This window comes from Eublepharis macularius, chromosome 13 (genome assembly GCF_028583425.1).
Source record: "Eublepharis macularius isolate TG4126 chromosome 13, MPM_Emac_v1.0, whole genome shotgun sequence".
Taxonomy (NCBI): domain Eukaryota; kingdom Metazoa; phylum Chordata; class Lepidosauria; order Squamata; family Eublepharidae; genus Eublepharis; species Eublepharis macularius.
Window position 1 is genome coordinate 34,979,695 of NC_072802.1, and position 21,850 is coordinate 35,001,544.

A 21,850-nucleotide genomic window follows, 5' to 3' on the forward strand; every position below is an offset into this window, starting at 1 on the left:
CTGGCTCAGCCCATGGGTCCATCTAGCCCAGAATTCTGTATGCAACAGTGGCTGCCTCTCCTGGGAAGCTCAAAAGCAGACTACAAAGTATACCTTCCCCTCTTCCAGCATCTGGTATTCAAAGGTATACTGCCTCTGCATGTGGAGATTCCATTTGGCTGCCTTGGTTAATAGCCATTTATAGACTTTGTCCACATGTGCGCACATAATCCCTTACACCCAAATTCATTGGCTTCACCCCATCTTCCCAACCTGTATTACAAACTGTACTACCTGAAGATAGAGGTGATGTTGTTGAACTTGCTGTGGTTGCCACTGGTGGAGGCTGCCAGGAGGATGGCTCGGCTGTGCAGTAATGTTGGTGTGTGGAATCATCACCGAGGGGGTGAACACGGGGGCTGGGGCAGAGGCGCGGACGGTAGTGCATGTGATCGGCTGCATCTGGATTGCAGGAGGCAGGCCCTGCTGCTCTTGAGGAAATCTGTAAGGCAGGAAAAACATATGAAGCTTTCATTTAAAAATCTTATGACTGGAAGAAACATTATATTAGCAAGTGGTTAAATCCAACATGGGCTAAAACTGCGGAACAAGGAAGCAAAGCACCACATTGTGAAGCTGAGGCACGGCTTGCTGACTGCTAGCAAGGAAGTCCGATGAGCTAGCAGTCATGCGACAAAAGCAACATATTACAGCTGAGAACTTTACCCTTATATCACAAGTCATGACGTGCATCACAGATCATATGCCCTGGAACTACCCTTTCAATCACTGAAATTTCAGCTTCTGTTGAAGGTGAACTTTTAAAAAAAGTAAGTCCTTTACTAAATTTCTAGTTCAGGTTTCTCTAAAGATATGCTGAAAGTGGGTGAGGGTTGACACCTGAAGTCTCAGAAGACAGAAAGGTAGCATAATAAATTGTTCATCAGCTGGGGTCATCGTTTCAGTGCCTCTGACCTGACCACGACTCTTAAAATTAGAATATAGCAAAAATTGCAGCATACTGTATGCAAAATAAGGAATAAATGTACACATTTGCTGATTTGCATGGTTTAGAAATGGCAGAATTCGGATTGTCTAATTGTAGAATTTTAATTTTTTTAAATGGAATGCACAAGACCCAGGCTATGTTTATATCACAAGCATGATAAGCAAAGCAACATGTTGCCTGCTGGTGGGCAGCTAAAGTTTCTGGGTGGTTTTCAAAGGCAGCCCCCTCTAGCATGTGTTATAGCAGACCAATCTGGAACTCACCAAGGCATGAACAAATAGTGGCTGGGTCTCTGCCTTCCAGCTGTGGAGCACAGCGGAGGATGAAGATGAAGCAGAGAGAGAAGAAGCAGCTGCCACTTGCAGCTGCCACATGAGAGCGTATTGGCAATGATGGATCCATGAGTGCCCCCAAATGACAAACCTGCTCCATGTATTTGGCTTGGCAGGTCACAAGCAATGTAATAGGTTTGTCCTAGGAAAAACACGCTTTGGCCTTTTGTACACTGAATGACCCCAATTAAGCTCCTGCAGGAATAGCCCAAGGAACACAGTCCATGCCAACTAACTGCAAAGGCTTACTTGGCTTGTTGTCTGCCAGCATTGCTTTGCGAAGACTGGCTGTTCCCATTAGTGCTGGACATCAAGGGCTGCACAGGCTGATCAAGCAACACCCTGTTGGAAAAGTGACAAGCCACCATACTGCGGTGAGAACGAGGGAACACAAATAGCCAGCACAATGCCGGAATCTTTCCTTGCGTCTCCATATAAATACGTTTTTAAAAAATCTTCAGAGAGAGAACAAGCAGCAGAAGGCTATGGTCAATTTAGGAAGGCTAGCAAGAGGGTGTGAAGAAAGCAACTGCATTTCTCCTGCCTTTTATTTTCAGTTTCTTTCTTCTAATAGCCCCTTGGAACAACTTGAAACCTACCCTGCAGAAGGGAGCTCTGACTCTCAAAAACTGACACTCTGAAAATCTTGTTGGTCTCTAAGGTGTCACTGGACTCAAACTCTGCTGTTCTAATCCAATTAAGTCTGCAATACCTCCAGTGGCCCACTTTAAGATGCAACAAGCTGCAGGCTTGGAGCATCCCCATCAACGCCTGGTAACATCCTCAACTCTGCACCACGGCCACCCCACTGCCCTTTATGCGCAACCTGATGAAGATGTCTTTGGAGAACTCGAAGCTTTCTGACAGATTTTGTGCTGTTTTGCTTGGTTCTAACTGTTGTTTGAAGGAATTCTTCTATGGACTCTCACAGTAACAGTCTTGGTTCCTACAAAGTGGCAAGTTTAAGCATTCTACAGCAAAAGGGGCGGGGGGTGGCCTGTCACGTTCTGCACAACTGCCATAATGCAAGACCGGTAACTGCAGAAGGAGAGCAACCTGTACCAACCCCTTCTCAAGCGACCATATTTTTATTTCTCCATTCCACCCAAAAACTCCAGCCGGAGCAGATGGCTCTCTTCTCCTCCACCATATCCTCAAAATCTGAGGCTGAGAAAATAACTGGCTAAGTGCAAATCTACGTTTCAAACTATGGTCTTCAGGTTGTCTCCAACTGGTTGTTCCCTCACTTGAGTTAGTCCACCTGGCTAGAGCCCAGGCTTTTTCTGTAGTACCTTCCACTCTGCAGAATGGACTCCTTGAGAGGGTGAGGGCATTACCATCTTTAGGAGGTACTGCAAGGCCATATAGGCATGAGGGTGGCAGTGGAAGGGAGGTGCTTGTTCTACTTTTGTGTTTGTTTTAAATTTGGATTTGTAAGCTGCCCTGAGCCATGAAGGAAAAGTGGTGTATAAATGTTTTAATTCAGAAGCAAATAAGCTGTCTGTACCGTAGAGTCCGATCTTGGCTGTAGTCGGGCTGCTGCTGCCTCTCAGTCATTTCAGCTGGCATCGGCGTAGACACAGTGATAGGGTGTGCCTGAGAGAACACCATGGGGTTATTGTAGAGGGGCATTGAAATGCTCATCTGCATTGGCAAGCAAGCCTGCTGGATAGGGTTCCCTCTCAGGACATGCTTTTGTTGCTGCTGCTGCTGCTGCTGCTGCACCTGATATGCAAGCGCACAGGCCTTCATTAGAATGGAGATAGAGCTATATAGGTTTTTTTAAAAGCAATAAACCATCTGGTACCACATTTTTTTTAAAAAACAATAATCACAACCTGAGATGATGGGACACAAGGTTCCCTGAGGAATTGCCGTGGCGAGGGCAAGGGCGTGCCACAGTACTGCTTGGCTCCCATAAGGCCTTGCTGCTGAGACTTCTTGGAGGTCCCTTGCCTGCTCCCTGTTGCTGCTGGTTGTTGAGAAGGCCTCCGTGGGTTCTGGTGTTGTTGCACACTGTTGAAGACCATAGGCATTGGCTGTTGCATCAACATCTGTCAGAAACCCAGGGAGGGGGGAGGAGATAAAATACATCCATTTTTGTTACAGGCAGTGAGCACGCATAGATCCAGAGAAGTTAGTCTGTAGTCGCAAAATAGTAAAGAGTCCAGTAGCACCTTTAAGACTAACCAACTTGATAGTAGCGCAAGTTTTCGAGAACCACAGTTCTTGTTGCATCTGACAAAGAGAGCTGTGGTTCTCGAAAGCTTATGCTATTATCAAGTTGGTTAGTCTTAAAGGTGCTACTGGACTCTTTACTAATGAGCATGCAGACTCTAGGGATGTGCCCAAACGCCTGAAATTAAGAGAGAAAGATGGTCTCTTGACAGCTGGTATGTACCAAAAGCATGTCTGCAGAAGTTCATGATAAGACAACTATTGCATCCAGAAGCGGTGCTGTAAACAACGGATTACTGCATGTAATTCTTGTAACTTACTGTATCAATAGTCAAAATAACCACTAGATGTCACTCAGCCTTTGGACAAATTGTCATTCTAGCTTCACATTTCTCTCATCAACAGTATTTCACAACATAAATTATTTTATTTTAGAGCAAACTTGTGCATGCTTAAGTTTTAAAAATGTCCAGCCTGGTGTAAAACAGCCTTGTTAGTCTGAAAGAGTGCCACCTCTCTGCTAGCCAAGAAATGAATAACCAAGGAAGAGCCTCTTCTCTCTAAAAGATAATCAGTGTTTGGTGGACAGCCGTCTAGTGAAGCAGGAGGGTCGTGCTTGTGTCAACTGCAGGAAAAACGTCTCCAATGGTCATAATCAAAGAAGGATCACGTTACATAAGAAGGGCACTGTTTGAATGGGCTTAAGTACAGCCAACTGGACGGGATCTTTCATTTGCAAACAGCTGTATTTCAACATCATGGTGAAAACTGATTTCAGAAAAATCACACAGTCCTAGCAGTCTGCACCTGTACCTCCCAAGCAATGGATGCTTACTGTACACATTATTTCTTCCTGTTCTGATGAATTTAAATTTTGCCTAACTACTAGCAGGACACAGCACCAGCTTTTTGTAGTTAAATACATCTGCACAGCCTATGCAAGTTTGGAAATAGGGACCCAACTATGGTAAGAATCATGCCCAAGTGAACAGATATAGAAACTTTTACAAAAAGCTGCCCCACCCTTTTTAGTTTACTGCTGGCTGATGTGGAGATGTGTAGGCAGATTAGCTTGGAAAAACATTGGCCAGCTCATAACATGTCTGCATTTACTGGCAAGGGTGAGAATAAGGGCCAAATGACGTGTGATGTATGGAATTCCAGATGTCTCATAGCAACCACTGGATGGTGGTAGAGGAGAGCATCTGGATTTGGGGCTACAGCACTCAGCTACCCACCCCAGCCGTTTTCCCCAGTCAAAAACAGTCATTATGTCTTGCTTTTATCCTCAGTAGGGACAAGACAGACACAATATGGATACCCGTTCCCCTTCCAGGACTTAAAAGAAGAAAGTGGGTGGGATGTTCAATCAGGTAAAAAACATGGGAAGAAGAGTTCTTTTCCCAGTGCCTCAGCCCCTATTCAGAGAAAGTCCTGTAGTGATACCGGCAACCCGGATTATCTGATATAATGAGCTTTAACTCACAAAAGCTTATGTCCTAGAAATTTTTGTTGGTCTTTAAGGTTTCTGGGCTTAAACTTTGTTCAGCCCAGATTCATATTGGCCTCCCTCATGGCTGCTTTTGAAAAGCAGCTTGGAGAAAAGTCCTGGCGAGATACCTGCAGGTTGGAGTCTTGCACTAGCATAAGTTGCTCTTTGATGACATGCAGCTCCTCTTGCTGTGTCTTGATGTCGGCTTGCAAGATGCGGGTTCTCTCCTCCAGCTGTTCCTTCAGCTGATGCATCATCCCTATCTGGGCTGGGAAGTGATACACGGGCTACGGATGCAGGAGGGATGGAAGGGTTACCCATCTGAACCTTTTGCAAACAGGGATTACTAAAAGCTACCTATTTGAAATATATTTTTTTAAAGATATTTTATACTATTTACTTCATTTTCAGTCCTTTGTCACTGAGACTTAAGGCAGATTTCAAAATTCTAAAAAAAAATCAGTGCAACCAATTCAATAAAACTAGATTACAAAGCTGTAACCAGAACAGAATAATATAGACAACAATGCACTAAAATGCCATTATTTATGGATTAAAATAGCAACACAATACAAACACACGTCTGAGACCAAGTTAGCATCAAAAGCAATAAACAAAGGGAATTTATTTCTAGATAACACTGCCAATCTTTTTTTAAAAAAAAAACCATACCAGAATCTTCCTTTCACAGCCTGCGACCCACCTGACAAGTATGAAGGGACTAAGGTTTTCACCGCCTACCGAGGACAGCAAAAACCAAAGAAAAGGAGCAAATGACTGGATATTTGTCACAAGAGACATTGACTGTCAGCAGAGGAGGTGACGAAACACCCACTACAATGACAGCCTCTCTGAGTATCATGTACCATCTAGCCATCTCGCTATCTGATTGCCACTCAGCCACGTGCAGAACCGACAGTGTACCACAGGAGACGTACCATAACGGCTTGCTGTGAGGGAACTGTGGGCTGCGCCATGTGATGCTGTGTGAGATGCTCAGCAGGCGTTTGAGGGGTTATTATACCCTGTGAAAGAAAAACAGTGGGGTCATAATTCATTCAGCACAAGGATGAATAGGGTTACATCTCTTTGTAATAACTTTCCGAAGAGATCTTGCATCGCAGGGCTAGTTTCTCACAGAACCTGGGTTTGAGATGTACCACTTCAGATGGCGGCTCAAATGACTGAATACCCTTTGTACAAAAAGGATACATATCTTCATACAAAAAACTAGCATGTCGGAGAGAACAACTGTAGCTTGGCTACAATGATAAACCCATTCTGTTGAAGGCTCAGACCAGGCAGGCGGCCAGCCACTCCACGGGACAGGAAAGGTCCGCCTGCTCTTACCATTCTATAGCCGTTGATCACCTTGAAGTTTTCTTTCAGAAAAGGAAGGCTGGATATAAACATCATGACAGACAGATTTGTGTTTTCTTGTTCAGAGACACCAGGATGCGACCTGACACCAGAGGCATCAACGTATATCTACTTGCCTCTCCGGCTGTAAGCACAGAGATACTGGCAGGAAAAGGCCTAAAAATCTTTAAAAAAAAAATGTAACATCCACCCTAATGAAAAGTACTGGAGAACCTGGAAGCCCGCACATGGATTTGTGTCATTTGAGTTGGTCCTAATAAAAGACATTGCAAGGACTGTGAGCAAGGTTTGAGTCCATTAGTACCCTGACAACCAACCTTGGTCTTTGACAATGGATCTTTAAGGTGCTACTCAGCTCAGACCTTGTACATTTACTGCAGACCAACACTGCTAACCACCTGAAACTATTTGCAGAGTTTTTTGGATCTGGATATAAATAACACGCCCTGCGTAAATTCTAGAGGCCTCCGCTCTTTTATTAAGGTGGATCTCTCCTCTCTGAGAAGGGCATGACAGCAACTGACCTGTGTGCCGCTACTTGAAGCCAGCCTCAGAGGTGCCTTGTCTGACATCGGCAATGACTGTCTGGTCGGGGTGCTGGCATCTGTGTGCCGTATGGATGACGTGGCTGCAAGAGAGAAATGTTTCCTTTAGGGTGGTGCTGATGGCATCAAAAATCCTTTCTAGTTTAAACCCAATCCTGAGCTTCACCAGATCTGAAGATAGAGCAGTTCCTTCCAGACCACCTGAAACCATCTTTCCTACAGTTGTTCCCTAATCACAGTTCAGGGAACAAAGCTAGGCTGCTTGGTGGCTTAATATATATCTTTTGCAGCTCCTAACGACCTTTTCAGCACAAGGTGCCCTTCCTCCCACAGAAACCTTTCAGAAAGTTCATTTAAAGGCAGGGGTGGGGGAACCGAACACAAATACTGCAAGGCTCTTCTCTCCTACAGCACTACACAGTGATAAGATGTCACACTTCCAGCTGGTGCTGCTGAATCAAGTCTCCGTTGAGCTAAGACTTCCCAATCAGCAATCATCACTGAAGTGCAACAATGACCCATCATGTGCAGAAAAGGCTTTCAGGAGGACAGCATGAGAACAGGGCCTTACTGGCTAAGACACCAGTGGTCCATTTAGTCCAGCACCTAACAGGAGTCCACAAAGTGCCTGAGAAAAGTTCGTCCCTGAAGACCACATCCCAAGCATCTGGAGGCAGAGATTCCATTTAGCCGATAGCTGTTGATCGACCTATCATCCCATTTTTGAAAATCCAGGAAAGTGGCACGCAGCAAGCAAAATAATCATGGCAGCTAAAATCACCAGCAGTATCATAGAGCATTCGGTGACTATATGAAGCTGCCTTATGCCAATTAGATCACTTGTGCAGTATCAATGGCTCTCCCAGGTCTCAGGCCAAGAAATGTATTTCCCATCACTTGTTCTCCAAGATCTTTGAAACAAAAATGCCAGAGACTGAACCTGGGACCACCTGCATGCAAAGCAGGAGCTCTACCCTAAACTAGAGCCCTTCCAGCTACAGGAAATGAACCCCGCAGAGAAGAATGGTAAAATGTGGGTCTCGGATTGATCCTGATGCAACTCTGAATATCCATTAACCAGTTTCAAATTCCTCCTTGGTATCATGGTGGTCATCAATTCGAAGTGATACTTACATGCAGAGTCAGAGAGTGCTGTGTGCGAGGATCGGCGGGAACTATGAGATGACACGGACACCCTCTCCCGGCTGGGTTCTTTATTGGTTACACACTGCCGGATATCAATGAAACTTCCATGGCTCTGGAAAAGAGGAAAAGCCAGGAACGAACATTAGCAGCAGAAGCCAAAATATCGGCATTCCCTGCTGCCCACTGCCATTCTTCAGAGCCAGAAGACAGGTGACACTGTAGGATCAGGATACAGGACTCATCGGTGCCTTCCCAGAGAGTTCATTTTGAGAATAAAACAGAACCAAAAAGGAGATTTGTGGCACCAAAAAGGCTAACCATGAATGTATTCAGGTGCCACAAGACTCCTTTTCTTTTCTTTTGACTTCTGGAGATTTAAAATAAGCCAGTTTACAGAATTTCCTTCTGCCGACTCTCATCAAAGGAGTGATGGAAGCTGTTTTTTCTTCTGCAGGTATGGCTCCATTTAACAGAGGCCGCTTCATTTATGTGTAATCAGAATAACCATGGTGGACACAATCCTGAACCCGGCTGCCCTTTAAATTCAAATCTTAACAGAATTTCAGCATGCCTGTCCTTCCCCTTATCGCACCCATTTACACTATTGTTTTACAGAGTTAATACAGTAATAAAGTTTTCAAAGCTCCTCACAACCCAGATATAAGATAACAATCCTAAAACCTCTTACTAAAAAGCATTAAAACCCAAGAAACATTAAAAAATCCAAATAATCCAACAAGGAAAACATACATAGTAGGAGTAAGCCATTTGATCAATTACATATAATTCAGCCAAACACCTGATGGAAAAGAACAGCCTTCACCCACTCCCAAAACAAGATCAATGATGCAGCTGGATAAATATCATAAGGGGTGTGTGGGGAGATATCCCATAATGTTGGCGCAGCCACTGAAAATATGCCCTGCTCATGGTTAAGTCAATGTCATATCTATGTAAGGTGGTGTCATGAACAGGAGCTCATCTGCTAGTTAATGGTGTTTCTCACCCAATGTCCTGGTGACTGTGCAAAGAATGAGAGCTATGACATTGGAAGATCTATTTTCTACCAAATAATTACAGCAACTGTTGAAAAACAGAGGTTGAGGATACAGCCAAGCGATGAACTTGCTCAGCCATGGATGTGGACTTCCCCCTGAACATCTCCACTCATTGCTAAATCACTGATCTACCTGTGTCTGCATCAATCAATCCAATCCCATTAGCTTTTATGTATTGGAATTTTAATGTTACACAGTGGGTGGGAATACCATCACTCTGCTAAAGAGCACCTAAGTTCTCTGCTCAATCCATGGCTTTCCAATTAAACGGGAAGAGCAGACCTTGAGTGGTGTGATGAGAACCAGAGACAAATGCATTAGGGGGAGTAAGAGCCGTTGGTTGGACTTGCTTCATTTTTGTAAAGGATGGATGGGAAGACTATTGTCAAACAGTTTCCATACTTCAAGCATTTTGGATGTGACACAACATTATTGGCGTTGTGCCCTTTTGCTCCCTTTACTCATCACTGCTTGCTGGCAACAGATTTGTATATATAAATAGAAGCATGCCTTTATAATTAGCTCTCTTTTGCCCAGTTTCTCCTGACAAGGCGCGGTCCATTGGTTTTCAATGGTAAATACAAAATGAATGAATGAAGGAAAGAACAAATGAAACAGACTGACTAGAAAGAAGGACAATCTTGTGCCTGATAGACAGACAAAAAGGAAGAGGAGCAAGAGGGAATCAAATATACTCACTGAGGATAACATCTGCCATTTAGCTTTTTAACAAATAACTCATATTGTATAATAGTAGACATATGGGCAGAAGATGGTGAAATAGAGCCAAATCCAGATTCATTCTATGCAGCAAGTAATTGCTACACAGAATGGGACTGAATCAGGCACTATAGGCACTAATTGTAGAACCTGTCTTGGGTGTGTTTTGTACTGCCTGCTTTCCCCATACAAAAAACCCGGTTAAATGTGATACCTCCTTAGTGGAAGTACTAAGAGAAAAGACTTATGGCCACATGATGGTACAGCTACAAAACAGAAGTCCTCCGCTCAAATTTCATCTTTGCCATGAACGCACTGGATGGTCTAATACAAATCACACTGCTTTTTTCAGCCTCAGTTCTCCACCCCCATTTTCAGGTTGCCAGCCTCCAGGTGATGGCTGGAGATCTCCCAGAATTACAACTGTTTTCCAGGTGACAGAGATCAGCTCCCCTGGAGAAAACGATTACTTTGGAGAGTGAACTCTATGGCATTATACTCTGCTGAGGACCCTCTCCTCCCCAAACTCCACCCTCTCCAGGCTCCTCCCCTCAAATCTGCAAGAATTTCTCAGCCCAGAGCTCGCACCCCTACTTCATTTTCAATACAATAGTAATAATAAAGAGTCTAAATACATGTAGTTTATAGGTCCAACCAGGGTCCTGCCAAGCAAACATCCTCTGGCAGTTCACTGTTGAAACTTAAAATTCTTAGCTGCAAGGTGGAGCCTGCTCTGGACTGGGACAACAGTGGTTGGAGGAAGCTGAATTACGCCCCCCCCCCCATTTTCCCAACCTGAAACAGTTCCAAGAGCTGTTATTTGCCCAATGAGGAAATATACATGTAGCCTATCAGTACATGTATATTTTCTCAACAGGGCAAATAGCAGATTTTTCAGGAAAAACAATGCAGGGGAAAGCTTAATCCTTTCTCTCTCCCCCCCCCCCATTCATCATGGCCATAACAACAAAAATAATTTGTGCTTATATACTGCCCTTCTGGACAGATTAGTGCCACACTTAGAGCACTGAACAAAGTCAGTGTTATTATTATCCCCACAATACATCTGGGGAGCTGAGGCTAAGAACAGTGGCTTGCCCAACACCACCTGCAGAGTTTGTGGCAGTAATGGGATTCGAACCATCAGAGTGCTGATTCGCAACCCAGCCATTTAACCACTAAGCTACAGCAACTCCCCTCATGTGCAGGCCCCTACATGTTTAAGAATTTAAGTTTCATCGGGGAACTCCAAGAGCACATTTGCTTGACAGGAGTCAGGGTGGACCTGTTGTGCTATTATGAGATGTGGGGATGGAATTAGTGCTCACTTATTGTACGCCCTCCCCAAACCCTAGTCATGCTCAATGACCCTGTGGCTGGGCCAGTCTACAACGTGAATTCTGTGGGCTCGCCTATGCATCAGAATGCTACTGATATAAAAGTGAACTGCCCACAAAGGTCCATCATTATGTATGTGAGAACATGGATTGGGATACCTTCAGGGCCAATTTGCACACTGACCACATGAACCAATTCCGTTGAAAAGCATTGTGCTCGAGATGACATGAAAAGCCTGTCTTTGGTGGTTGAAGTTAGAAATGTGCAACTGAATTGTCTGAGAGCTTCTAATATCTGCCAAACAACCTTCTCACCTAAGAGGGGTGGTGTGTGTGTGTGTGTGTGTGTGTGTGTGTGTGTGTGTGTGTGTGTGTGTGTGTGTGTGTGTGTGTGTGTGTGTGTGTGTCAAGTTGCAAAATTCTTCCTTTCAGAAACTATATCGTGTTTGTCTCCCTTGTGGGTCCCAAAGTGGCTTATCACATCATTCTGCCCTCTTCCACTGATCCTCACAACAATCACCCTGTGAGATAGGTCAGACTGAGAGACTGTGATGTGCCCAAGGTCAGCCAATAGACTTCCATGGCAGAGCAGGGATCTGAATCCAGCTGTCCCAGATCCTAGTCTGACACTCTAACCACTACACCACTCTGCCTCTCCACTTAGTGGATCTTTAGTCCCTCAGGCGATGGCTCTTTTCAGATAGCTCATTTCCATGTGAATGGGGGTGGGGGAGCAGAATTATGATTGGAGTCCACACCTGAGATCATAAATAAACATGACTAAGGAATTATATAAGCAATTTTACAAGTACTGTACAAAGCTCAACAGCCAGACTCTCTGAAATTCCTGTTAAATACTCAAAAAAAGGACAGAAGACAGTAAGAGATACCCAATTCAAAGGGGCTACAGAAAGCTCGATTTGATGTTTCTCTAGCATCTCGTTATTAAAACATAGGCCAAGGTTTATTTTTAAAATGTTAACTGAGTTGACCCTGTTAATTGGGTATGCAAATTGATTATTTAAAAAGACAATGGAAAGTGTCATTGTGGTCACTGCCCTTCCCTCCTTCTGGGTAGCACTGTGTCCAGTTTTTCAAACATGTCAGTGACGTATAGGAAAACCAACCAACCAACCAATAAATCATTTACTTGCTTCTAATCTTTGTCTGGTCAAAACCAGTGAGTCAGTAGAAAAGCACCGCTGTTGTTGTGGTTTGAAATGCTGCCAGTTCTGTTACTGGCCTCTGGTCATTCCTTTGCATACGTGGGCAGTAATGATATGTACATATTGCACTGAGTTGGCTGATTTGATCACTGTGAGCATGTGGTCGGGACCCAAGAATGCCAATAACTTTTAAGTGACTGCTGCTGGACTCCTGAAAGTCCCATTTGCATGCAGCAGTAAGGTTTGAGTGCTGGCAGGGTCATATGGTGGAAGGAAAAACAGTTTTGAAGTTCTGAATGGACAGAGGCAGACACTCACTGTAGTTCAACAGAAACCTTTCAAAAACAAAATCCAACGGGAGGCTGCTGAACTGGAATTCATATGCAAATTTGACTCTGTCAAGCTGGGACTGAATAGGGACTATGAATGGTTATCACATTACCACAGGTAACAGATTTCCTTTACAGAGGTGGGGTCTGGGGGAGCTCAGTGGTACCTGGCGTGGGCTTTCGGGAACCACAGATCTCTTTGTCAGATGCATCTGGCAGGGAGAGCTGTGGTTACCGAAGGCCCATACTGCATTGGAATTGGATGGTCTAGCTGTTTGGCTTCTACAAACTAACAGGGCAAACTCCTTTGAAGCCAACTGATACACACACCAAAAGGAGATGTTTACATAGACTAGCAAAGGAATGTTTTGATTGCTCCCTCCCCCTCCCCCCCTAATTGCCTCTTCCCTCTCTTGCTCTTCTGTGTTTGACCAGTCTCTGTATCAGGCATCTGACGAAGAGAACTTGATTCTCGAAAGCTTATGCTAAAATAAAATTGGTTAGTCTTAAAGGTGCTACTGGACTCTTTTTGACTCAAGGAAAGAACTCACACAGATTCAATGGTGGAAATGTCACAAACAGAGCCAGTGCGTCTTTTTCTCTAAAAACAAGGTGCACAGGCGCCCGATCTGGATCACAACTGTGGTGCACGGGGGGAATGGGCTTACACTTTCCCTGCCCTCCTGCACTATTTCCCCCTATATAAACTGCCCTCATGGAGCTGCTATTTTCCCCCCTGGGAAACAGACAGATACTCAAATGAGGATCCGTTTGTTTATTCCAATGGGCAACAGCTACTCTCTGGGGCCTTTTAAGATAATGGAAAACCTTTAACTCCCCTCCCCACGTCAGGCCATCCTTAGGTTTAAAACCCTCTACACTGATGTAGCAGTCTTGATCTTAAGCAAGTGTTTGAGAGAAAAAGAAATTCTGGGAGCTCTGTTCATAGAACTCCCAGCATCATACCCATTTTAGTCTGAGAGGGGGGGGGGGAGAAGGAGAGGGAGGGAGAGGGAGAGGGAGGCTGGGCTAAAGTTAGTCAGTTGGTCCTTTGGAGGTGGGGGGGAATGATTACATCTGAGATGAGGTCAGGCAATGGGGAAATTCATTCTGCAAAGACTGATCAGCGATGGTTTCTTTATATGCACAAGTCACCACCTGATGCTGTTGCCAAAGCTCTGAAAGGAGTACTGCCATGGGTGTGCTCACAGAGAAGATGCAATAAAAAGTGACATCAGAATATGGCACAACTCCCATTTCTTTTAAAAAGGCATGCAAATTTTGATTTTGAAAACATGTCCTGTGTCAACTTGCAACTTCTTTCCCAAACAGATCAAGATATCTATATACTGAGAATTTAATTTTCATGTATCTTAAAATATGCACAAAACAAGAGCACGTTCGTATCTTGTAAAATTAAAATGGGATCTGCTTCTCCCCCTCCACCAAGGACAAGAAAAGATCCAGCAGCATAAACGCAGATTCAACTAACTGTTCCACATTATGGTGTGAGACTTCTGAAGGCCAGCTTTCTAACACAAAAAAATCTCCATCTGAAAAAAGGCCCTTGAAATGAAAGACCTTGACAGTTTAAACAAAGAACAAAATGGATCCCTTCATTTCCCCCTAAATGTTTGTCACAGCTGTAAATAATTAGAACGGCTGTGTGCATGCATGCACTCACACAAATCTTATTTGCACATTCAGGTCATTATACCTTCAAAGATGAAGACGCTAGTTCAATGGATGACTCCTCAAGGCCAAGATCTCTTCTTCTTTCAGCTCGAACCTCCGCATAACTGAATTCAGAAACATTGGAAGGGATAAAATATCAAGGGGTGGGGGGATGGAGCAGAGTAGTTTGCAATGCAACAAATGCACATTTTGTTTTTCATTCAATTCACGTATTTCTTCAATTCACGTATTTCTTCAAAGCTGCAGTTCTGTTGTAGAAAGAATACATTCTCCAAGCAATAAACATGCAATCCTCTGTTTTTGGTAAAACACCATTATTTCTTCAGAAAGCACACTTGTTCTAATTAGAACTATAGTGTAGAATGTGGTTTCACAAGCATGGCAGACACCTATTGGCTGCTGCTTGTAACAAGAAGGACTCTGCAAGGAATGGCTGCTGCTCTTGCTCTAGAGAAATCATTTTCAAACTTTTTGCCTTCAGGGAAATCCTTCTGTTTTAGCGTCTGTATGTCAGCCAGTTAACAACATAATATACACATGAATGTATAGATCAAGATAGGTAGCCGTGTTAGTCTGTCTATAGCAGTAGAAAAGAGCAAGAGTCCAGTAGCACCTATAAGACTAACAAAATTTGTGGTAGGGTATGAGCTTTCGTGAGTGACAGCTCACTTTTTCAGATACCTGAAGTGAGCTGAAGAAGTGAACTGTGACTCACGCTCATACCCTACCACAAATTTTGTTAGTCTTATACTCACCACTGGGCTTTTGCTCTTTTCTACTGCTACATGAATGTAGGAAGCTGCCTACCTGGTTGCAGAATGCCTGTCCCCTTGAAGCTCATCTGACACTTACTTTACTAGCTTGTAGGGGCCAGGTTTCTTCATCAAATTTTTAGTTAATTTTCCACACTCTTTTGGCATTTTAATTCCACTCTCTGTGGCTTGTTGCTGTTTATAAATAATTTTTATGTTGCTGATTTTACTGGTCGTTTTTATTTAACTTGTGAAAATTCGATTGTCTAGAATTTTCTGAACTGTTTTTATTTGTTTAAAATAAACTATATTGTTTATTACTTGATCCTTGTCAGCTACCTTGGGTAAGATTTTGGAGAGACAGACTAGAAATATTTAAATGCCCTAAGTCAGACCCATGAATCTATCCAGTTCAGGGTTCTCTACTCAAATTGGTAATGATTCTCCAAGGTGGGCAGAGAAAGGTCGTTCTCCAACTCCTGCTTCCTGAAATTCTTTCAAAGGAGATGCAAAAGATTGGACATGGGTGCTTTATTTAACCAAAAATGGCAAGGACCATCTGCAGGCAAGACAGGCGTCACAGTGCCACAGAGAAGAAGTCTCAAAGCATATTCTGTACCACTCAACTAGGGAGAAAGTCTGAACATTACAAGGCATATCCCATGGAGCACAGCCAATTTCTATGGGGCACGGTCCAGGGGTCTCTCTACACAAGATTATCTTAAGAGTCCCTCTACAAAAGACATCTTAAATGGGGACACCCAAGTGAAAGAACTTATACTTGTTCTCCCATTACGGATACACATGCATTGCTAGGGAGATAAAGTACACTTGAATATAAGACCACACAGAAAGACAGTCACTCGAGTGTCCCCATGTAAAATGTAGAGAGACTCCACATCTCCACCATCCTCCCACACTAACAGTGTGCAACCTAAACAGACGCAACACTTCCCTGTGATTGCACATTGTAGGGGAAGCGCAGTAGTGATAGGCAGGGTGCTTTTGAGGAAGCTCATCTGCTTTTAGTGATTTTCTCATTGAGAAACCCTCTCATGATGAGCATCTAAAGAACCAATGAAGCTGCCTTACATTGAGTCAAGCCATTGGTCTACTAAGCTCAGTGCTGTGCCTAGCAGTGGCTCTCCAGGATCTCTGTCATAAATAAGGTTGCCAACAGGCCTGGAGAAAAATGTTATTTCCCTTTAAAAGAGGTTTTATGTGTAAAAAAGAGCAGGTGAGGCTTTTCATGACATGGAGGTGAATAACACCCTACTAAACTTCTTTTAAAGGGACAAGGCATTTGCAACCCTAGGCAGAATAAGGTTTTTCCTAACCTGATATTATTTAACTGGGTGTCTCTGGAACTGAACCGGGGATGTTCTGTATGCATTCTACCACTGAGCTAAATGACCTTAAAGACTTCGGGGTCCCAGGAGCACAGTTTGACAACTATGACTCAAAGTGGGGGGATCATTTAAATTAAATGTTATGTTACCAACAGAAAACACAAAAGCAGCTAAAAAGCATCTAAAGCTTTCATTTTTTTAAAAAACAACTTAAATGTTAAAAATGTGTTGCTGTCTGGTTTTAGTTTTTCATCTTTCCATAAAATTGCTGGTAAGAGGGAAAGAAACAGCGTGCAGTAACGCTGGCAGCCAGTGATGCTTCCAGGCTTCTGGTTTGGCTGCCAAAGAAATGAGTAATGAAAACATAGTGACATTCTCTGCCCCCAATTCTCAACCATAATCATTTTATATAATTGAGTGCCTTGGTGAGCCAATACACACAGCCAAATATTTGAAGAGACAGCGTCATGGTTGAAGGCTCATATGAATAGCAGCTGAAGTTCAGGACATTTTCTTACCTAACTACCGTGTGGGTACAGACAATAAACTCAGGCTTGGAGTTCCATTGATGGTATGTGATGTAATAGTGCGTTTGCAGCCATATCCATTGCTGGCCCTTGGTCAAGAATCTATAGTAGCAAGACTTTCCTTTTCCAAACTGCATCACTGTATAGAAAACAATTGTTTGATCAATGCCAGCACATTAAAGCATTAGTAAGGCTTAATCTAAGGAAATGCTAATACTCTCCCCCTGGTGCATCCACAAAAACAGAGAGGCAGCCCCCACACATGATATGAACTGAAGAGCTAGCTAAGACCTTGACCCTGACAGAACACGAATGCATTGGCTCTTTGAACATCAACCGATGCCCCCAACACACATGCACCTCAGCCCGCCAAACCAGCTTTTGTCCCCTGGCTTTCAAATGCTGCATGGGGAACTGGTATTCATAAAGATTGTTAGTTTGCAGTACAGAGATCTGCCCTGTACGCATGCATCCATTTTCAGACACAGCTGACTTAAAGTCATGAGGGCAGGTAGAAACCTTCTCTGAAAACAAAATCCAACAGAAGGCATCGCTGCTAGCCCAAGCTTTGCACTTCAACCTATAAACAGATCTACCCAGACATCAGCTAAAATATTTTGAGATGGAGTAAAACTTGTTAGGTTGCAAACTGGAGCTTTAGGCTGGCACCGTCTTGTGACCCACCAAGATGACTTCCAGTGGCCAGATGTGTATAGTTTTGCTGCCTGTTCATTACTATAAAAAAAAAACACCAGGCAAACCTCAACACTTAGCTGGTAAACTGAGTTCAACTTGATGGATCTCCAATTGTGCAGTCAATGGCCCTAAAATGTCCCCTGCTTGCTGGGCAGCAAGCCCTAAGTCCAGCTCTCTACAGCAAGTAGGGGAGACAGGGATGACAGCACCAGGCATAGAATGGTGGGAGATGTCACAGCTTGGACGGGTAGCTTGAAAACTACTGATGCAAATCTCCGAGTTACAACCTGACAGCCCCATGGAGGTGACTCGGAAGAGTCCTATGCTGCTGGCCCTCCAGGGATTAAAAAGCACAAACACAGCAGAAGAACCACATCGAGCATCACATCATCTAAAGAAAGCAAATGCTGCAAAAAGCCCCAAGACTCTGCTCTTCTAGGGAACGAATCTGTGTAAACACTGCCTCAGGAACGTCTCACCACTTAAGGAAGCAGGGAGCACTACGCAGCTGCTAAACGCTGAAAACCCATTTAACCCCCCCCCCCCCAAACCATGCCAAGTAATGAAAACACAAACTTTTTTATCCCAGTCTATTTACACCAGCTGCCACCCAAGTCCTTTACTAGTACAGCAAACTAGTGTTCCGAAATTAAGCAGCCAAAGCTTTTCCTGGCACTGAGAAAGGTGGTGGGGAAAGCTTTGCCCTCTGCATTTTGGTATGTTTATCTGTGGCTCAAAGACTCAGGAGCAGGAAAAACAGTGGCAATTCTTCTCAAAGTAGAAGTAGGTGGCCAAATAGCTCTTAGCTGCAGAAATGGGCAAGGTATGGACGGTTCTAAGGAGAGCTAAAAGAGAAACTTGCTCCCCCTTCTAAAACCTTGGCAGCGAGTTAAGTATGCCTTTTTAATCTGGTTAATGAGAACATCCAGCACACTCTGAAACAGGTCAGGCAATCAATCCAGACAGTACCAGGAGTTACGGCAGGCTCTGCTGCTGTGGAGATCAGTTTAATTCCTCTTACTTCAAGCCAGCAGCAAAAAGCATCAGTTACTTTACTCTGTTTTTAATGTGTGACTCAAATACACCAAGGGTTTGATCTATTGTCCTACTTGTCCAAAAGAGACCTTCCTCGGCGTAACCTCAAGCTGATTCTGAAGGATACATGAAGTAGTTCTATGGGATAGTAATAAAGAACTTGTCCCCTGAATAATCTCACCATCAACAGATATTGTAAGAATTCCAAGAGGGATGGGAAATAACACAGGTCTGTGTTCAGACGTCTTGCTAAACCAGAGTTGGTGCAACAAAGGCTGCATCCGCATATCCCTGGATATTTCATAGTCACTGGGCATCAGGAACCATTTACCTCTTGGACTGTCTTGTTTAGGCTGCATCCACACACTGTTGGTGCTGTCATTGCACCTCAGCAATTGACTAATTTTTCCCCGAGTGAACAAGACATCCCAATGGTGAATGGTTGCTATTGCACATGGACAGTGAAATATCCAATGATGTAAAGATGCAGCCGTACTCTGGTCAGTCTACCAGACATGTATTACAAATTTCAGTTTACACATTAACCTCAGATAGTCTGCTTCTTGCTCATCCTGCTAGCAGGGTGGGACGTTCACCTTGTATTCTACTTCTGTGGCTGCAACGGATGTGTTTCAACAAACTGGTTTGTGAATTAAAATGTAGCAAACAAACTGCAATCAGTACAAGGTATGGTTAACAAACCAGCTACATACTGAAGTTTGTAAAAAAATTCTGGTTAGTTAGACCACCTTTATCAAGACTTCATACAACTAATAGTAATAATAATAACATTCGATTTATATACCATCCTTCAGGATGACTTAACACCCACTCAGAGCAGTTTACAAAGTATGTCATTATTATCCCCACAACAACAATCACTTTGTGAGGTGGGTAGGGCTGAGAGAGCTCCTAGAAGCTGTGACTGACCCAAGGTCTCCCAGCTGGCTTCAAGTGGAGGAGTGGGGAATCAAACCCGGTTCTTCAGATTAGAGTTCTGCGTTCTTATCCACTACACCAAACTAACTAGGGTTTGATAAAACCACTGTTTACTGCAATATATGCATGCAGCCCAACTGTCCAGTGGCTGAAGGCTGTATAACAAATTTCACCAATGTGCGACATCAGTGATCATATGACATATACAAAAACAGCATGGCCAATTTTTTCCCCCTAGAGTGTGCTTTGTGCCTTTAACAGCTACCTTACATAAGTTTAGTAAGTGAAATGTTCCCTGTCAGTTCACTTCTGCACCTGCAGAACAGCTTATCTGTCAAAAGTACAGGAACCACGGCAAGACAAAAAATGGAAAATCCTGGTCAAATAGCTTCCGCAAGTAATACACCAATCATATATCATTAACAATGTACTATTCATTTTTATATCACAGCTAAATGTCCATTATACATCTCTTATTTCAAAATATTACATTACTATGAAGTTGATGTTCCCTGTTCTAGAAAGATGGTTCAAAATGGTTCAAATGATCACTTTTACTCTAACAAAAGAGCAGGCAAACACAATAGACTTTTGAATCATACGGAGTTTTTCTTCAAGCTGGCAAATGAACCTGCACTCCTAATAAGAACACTTAGTATTCAGTGTTGAATGTGTTTATGTAATTATCAAAATAATCCTTACAATGGCTCTGTAAGGTAGCTCAGTATTGTTATTCCCATACTGCAGATAGGGAAACAGAGACACATCGCCCAATTCACAATTTACATTGAATGTGTATTCAATCTGCGTATAGCATGCACTTGACTTTTAACAAAATACACGCATTGAGTAACTCTCATATTACATTCAACACATGCACAGCTGAATGTGCAGTACAAAGTGTACATTTATCCAGGTACTGGTCCCTGATTTCAGTTGCAAAGTGAACACACTGCAGAAATACGCACATTCACTGTAACATGCCAACAGGACTAATGTGACGTGTTTATGGTCACCAAGTGAGTTTGTGACTAAGGTGAGATCCTATGAACTAACTGGGATGTAGCTTATCCTCTGAACCACTGCGCTATACTACCAATCCCTAGTGTCAAAACTAATATTGTTTTACAGGAACAAAGTGCAACATTCTTCCTGTGTGCCTTTTGTTTGGCTACAGGGGTTTGCATAGACAAACTGAACAGGAAAGAACCCAGCAGAGTTAAAATACATAACGGCAATTCCATGCGACCAGAGGACAGCGTCACTTACAGTGTTCATGGCACCTAGCAAGAATCTCCAAGTCATCAGCATGGTAATAGTCATAACCTGAAGTCCCGAGCACCTCGAAAGGTAAGTAACCAATAATAGGTGGGGCTCTGGAAGCAAAAGCAAAGAGCAATCAATATAGACAAGACTTGGCATTAGGTTATTTTGGGAGCTCTTTAGCAAGTAAAAAAACACACCATTGTCCTCTGCCCAATGCATTATTATTTTAAAATAACTATTTTATTAGGCCTTGGAAAAAAGAAAATGCTTTGGGAAACCAACTAACCTAGGTTACACAGAAAGTGAAAGAGGAGATTGCATAAGAGAACGAATGTCAATGTAAAAACAGGAAAGAGGCCTGTGCCACCTGCAAGACTAACATACATGGCATAAACTTTCATGGCCTAGAGGCCACTTCATCAGATGCAAGTTGGCTGCAGTCTACGAAAGATTACATCACAATAAACCTGTCCATCTTTCAGGTGTGCCACAAGGCTCTTTTTATGCTTCTGCTGCAACAGAATAACAAAGCTACCCCTCTGGTCTGGAGTGACTACTGTTTAATTGTTTTGATTACACATAAAAAGCAGGCTGAATTATGTCTCAGGAGTCAGACATAGAGAAGTAGGAAGCAGAAGAGCATCTGCTTTGTAAACTATAATTTGGTAACCCCAGTATGCACTTGCACCGTTATTCTGGTATTTGTTTAATGAATCATTTGTCCTGACTTTTTCATGGGATTACTAGAAGTTCTTCATTCTGGCCAAATACTCCTTTCGTTCAGAGTAGCATGCATAACAACTTTTATGTATTGAGGAAATGGTTAATGCTCCTAAAATTATAGCATGGACAAGAACAAGCTGGAGGCATTATTGCGTAATGAAAGAACATCCCTCTTGTTTTTCCTTTCTTCCAGCTGG

The 21,850-nt window shown here is 43.2% G+C and overlaps 1 protein-coding gene across 1 annotated transcript in view; it reads right to left on the reverse strand.

Annotated features, from left to right (window-relative positions):
* The window catches only part of PASD1 (PAS domain containing repressor 1), a 59,420-nt gene that overhangs the window by 5,791 nt on the left and 31,779 nt on the right, over positions 1-21,850 (reverse strand). The window contains exons 10-20 of the mRNA XM_054996226.1: positions 20,934-21,040; positions 16,986-17,133; positions 14,389-14,470; positions 8,050-8,173; positions 6,895-6,998; positions 5,929-6,015; positions 5,119-5,277; positions 3,159-3,374; positions 2,828-3,045; positions 1,570-1,662; positions 274-481 (exon numbers count right to left, since the gene is read on the reverse strand). Of these exons, the coding sequence (XP_054852201.1) occupies positions 274-481; positions 1,570-1,662; positions 2,828-3,045; positions 3,159-3,374; positions 5,119-5,277; positions 5,929-6,015; positions 6,895-6,998; positions 8,050-8,173; positions 14,389-14,470; positions 16,986-17,133; positions 20,934-21,040 (1,546 nt within the window). The remainder of the gene's footprint in view (positions 1-273; positions 482-1,569; positions 1,663-2,827; positions 3,046-3,158; positions 3,375-5,118; positions 5,278-5,928; positions 6,016-6,894; positions 6,999-8,049; positions 8,174-14,388; positions 14,471-16,985; positions 17,134-20,933; positions 21,041-21,850) is intronic.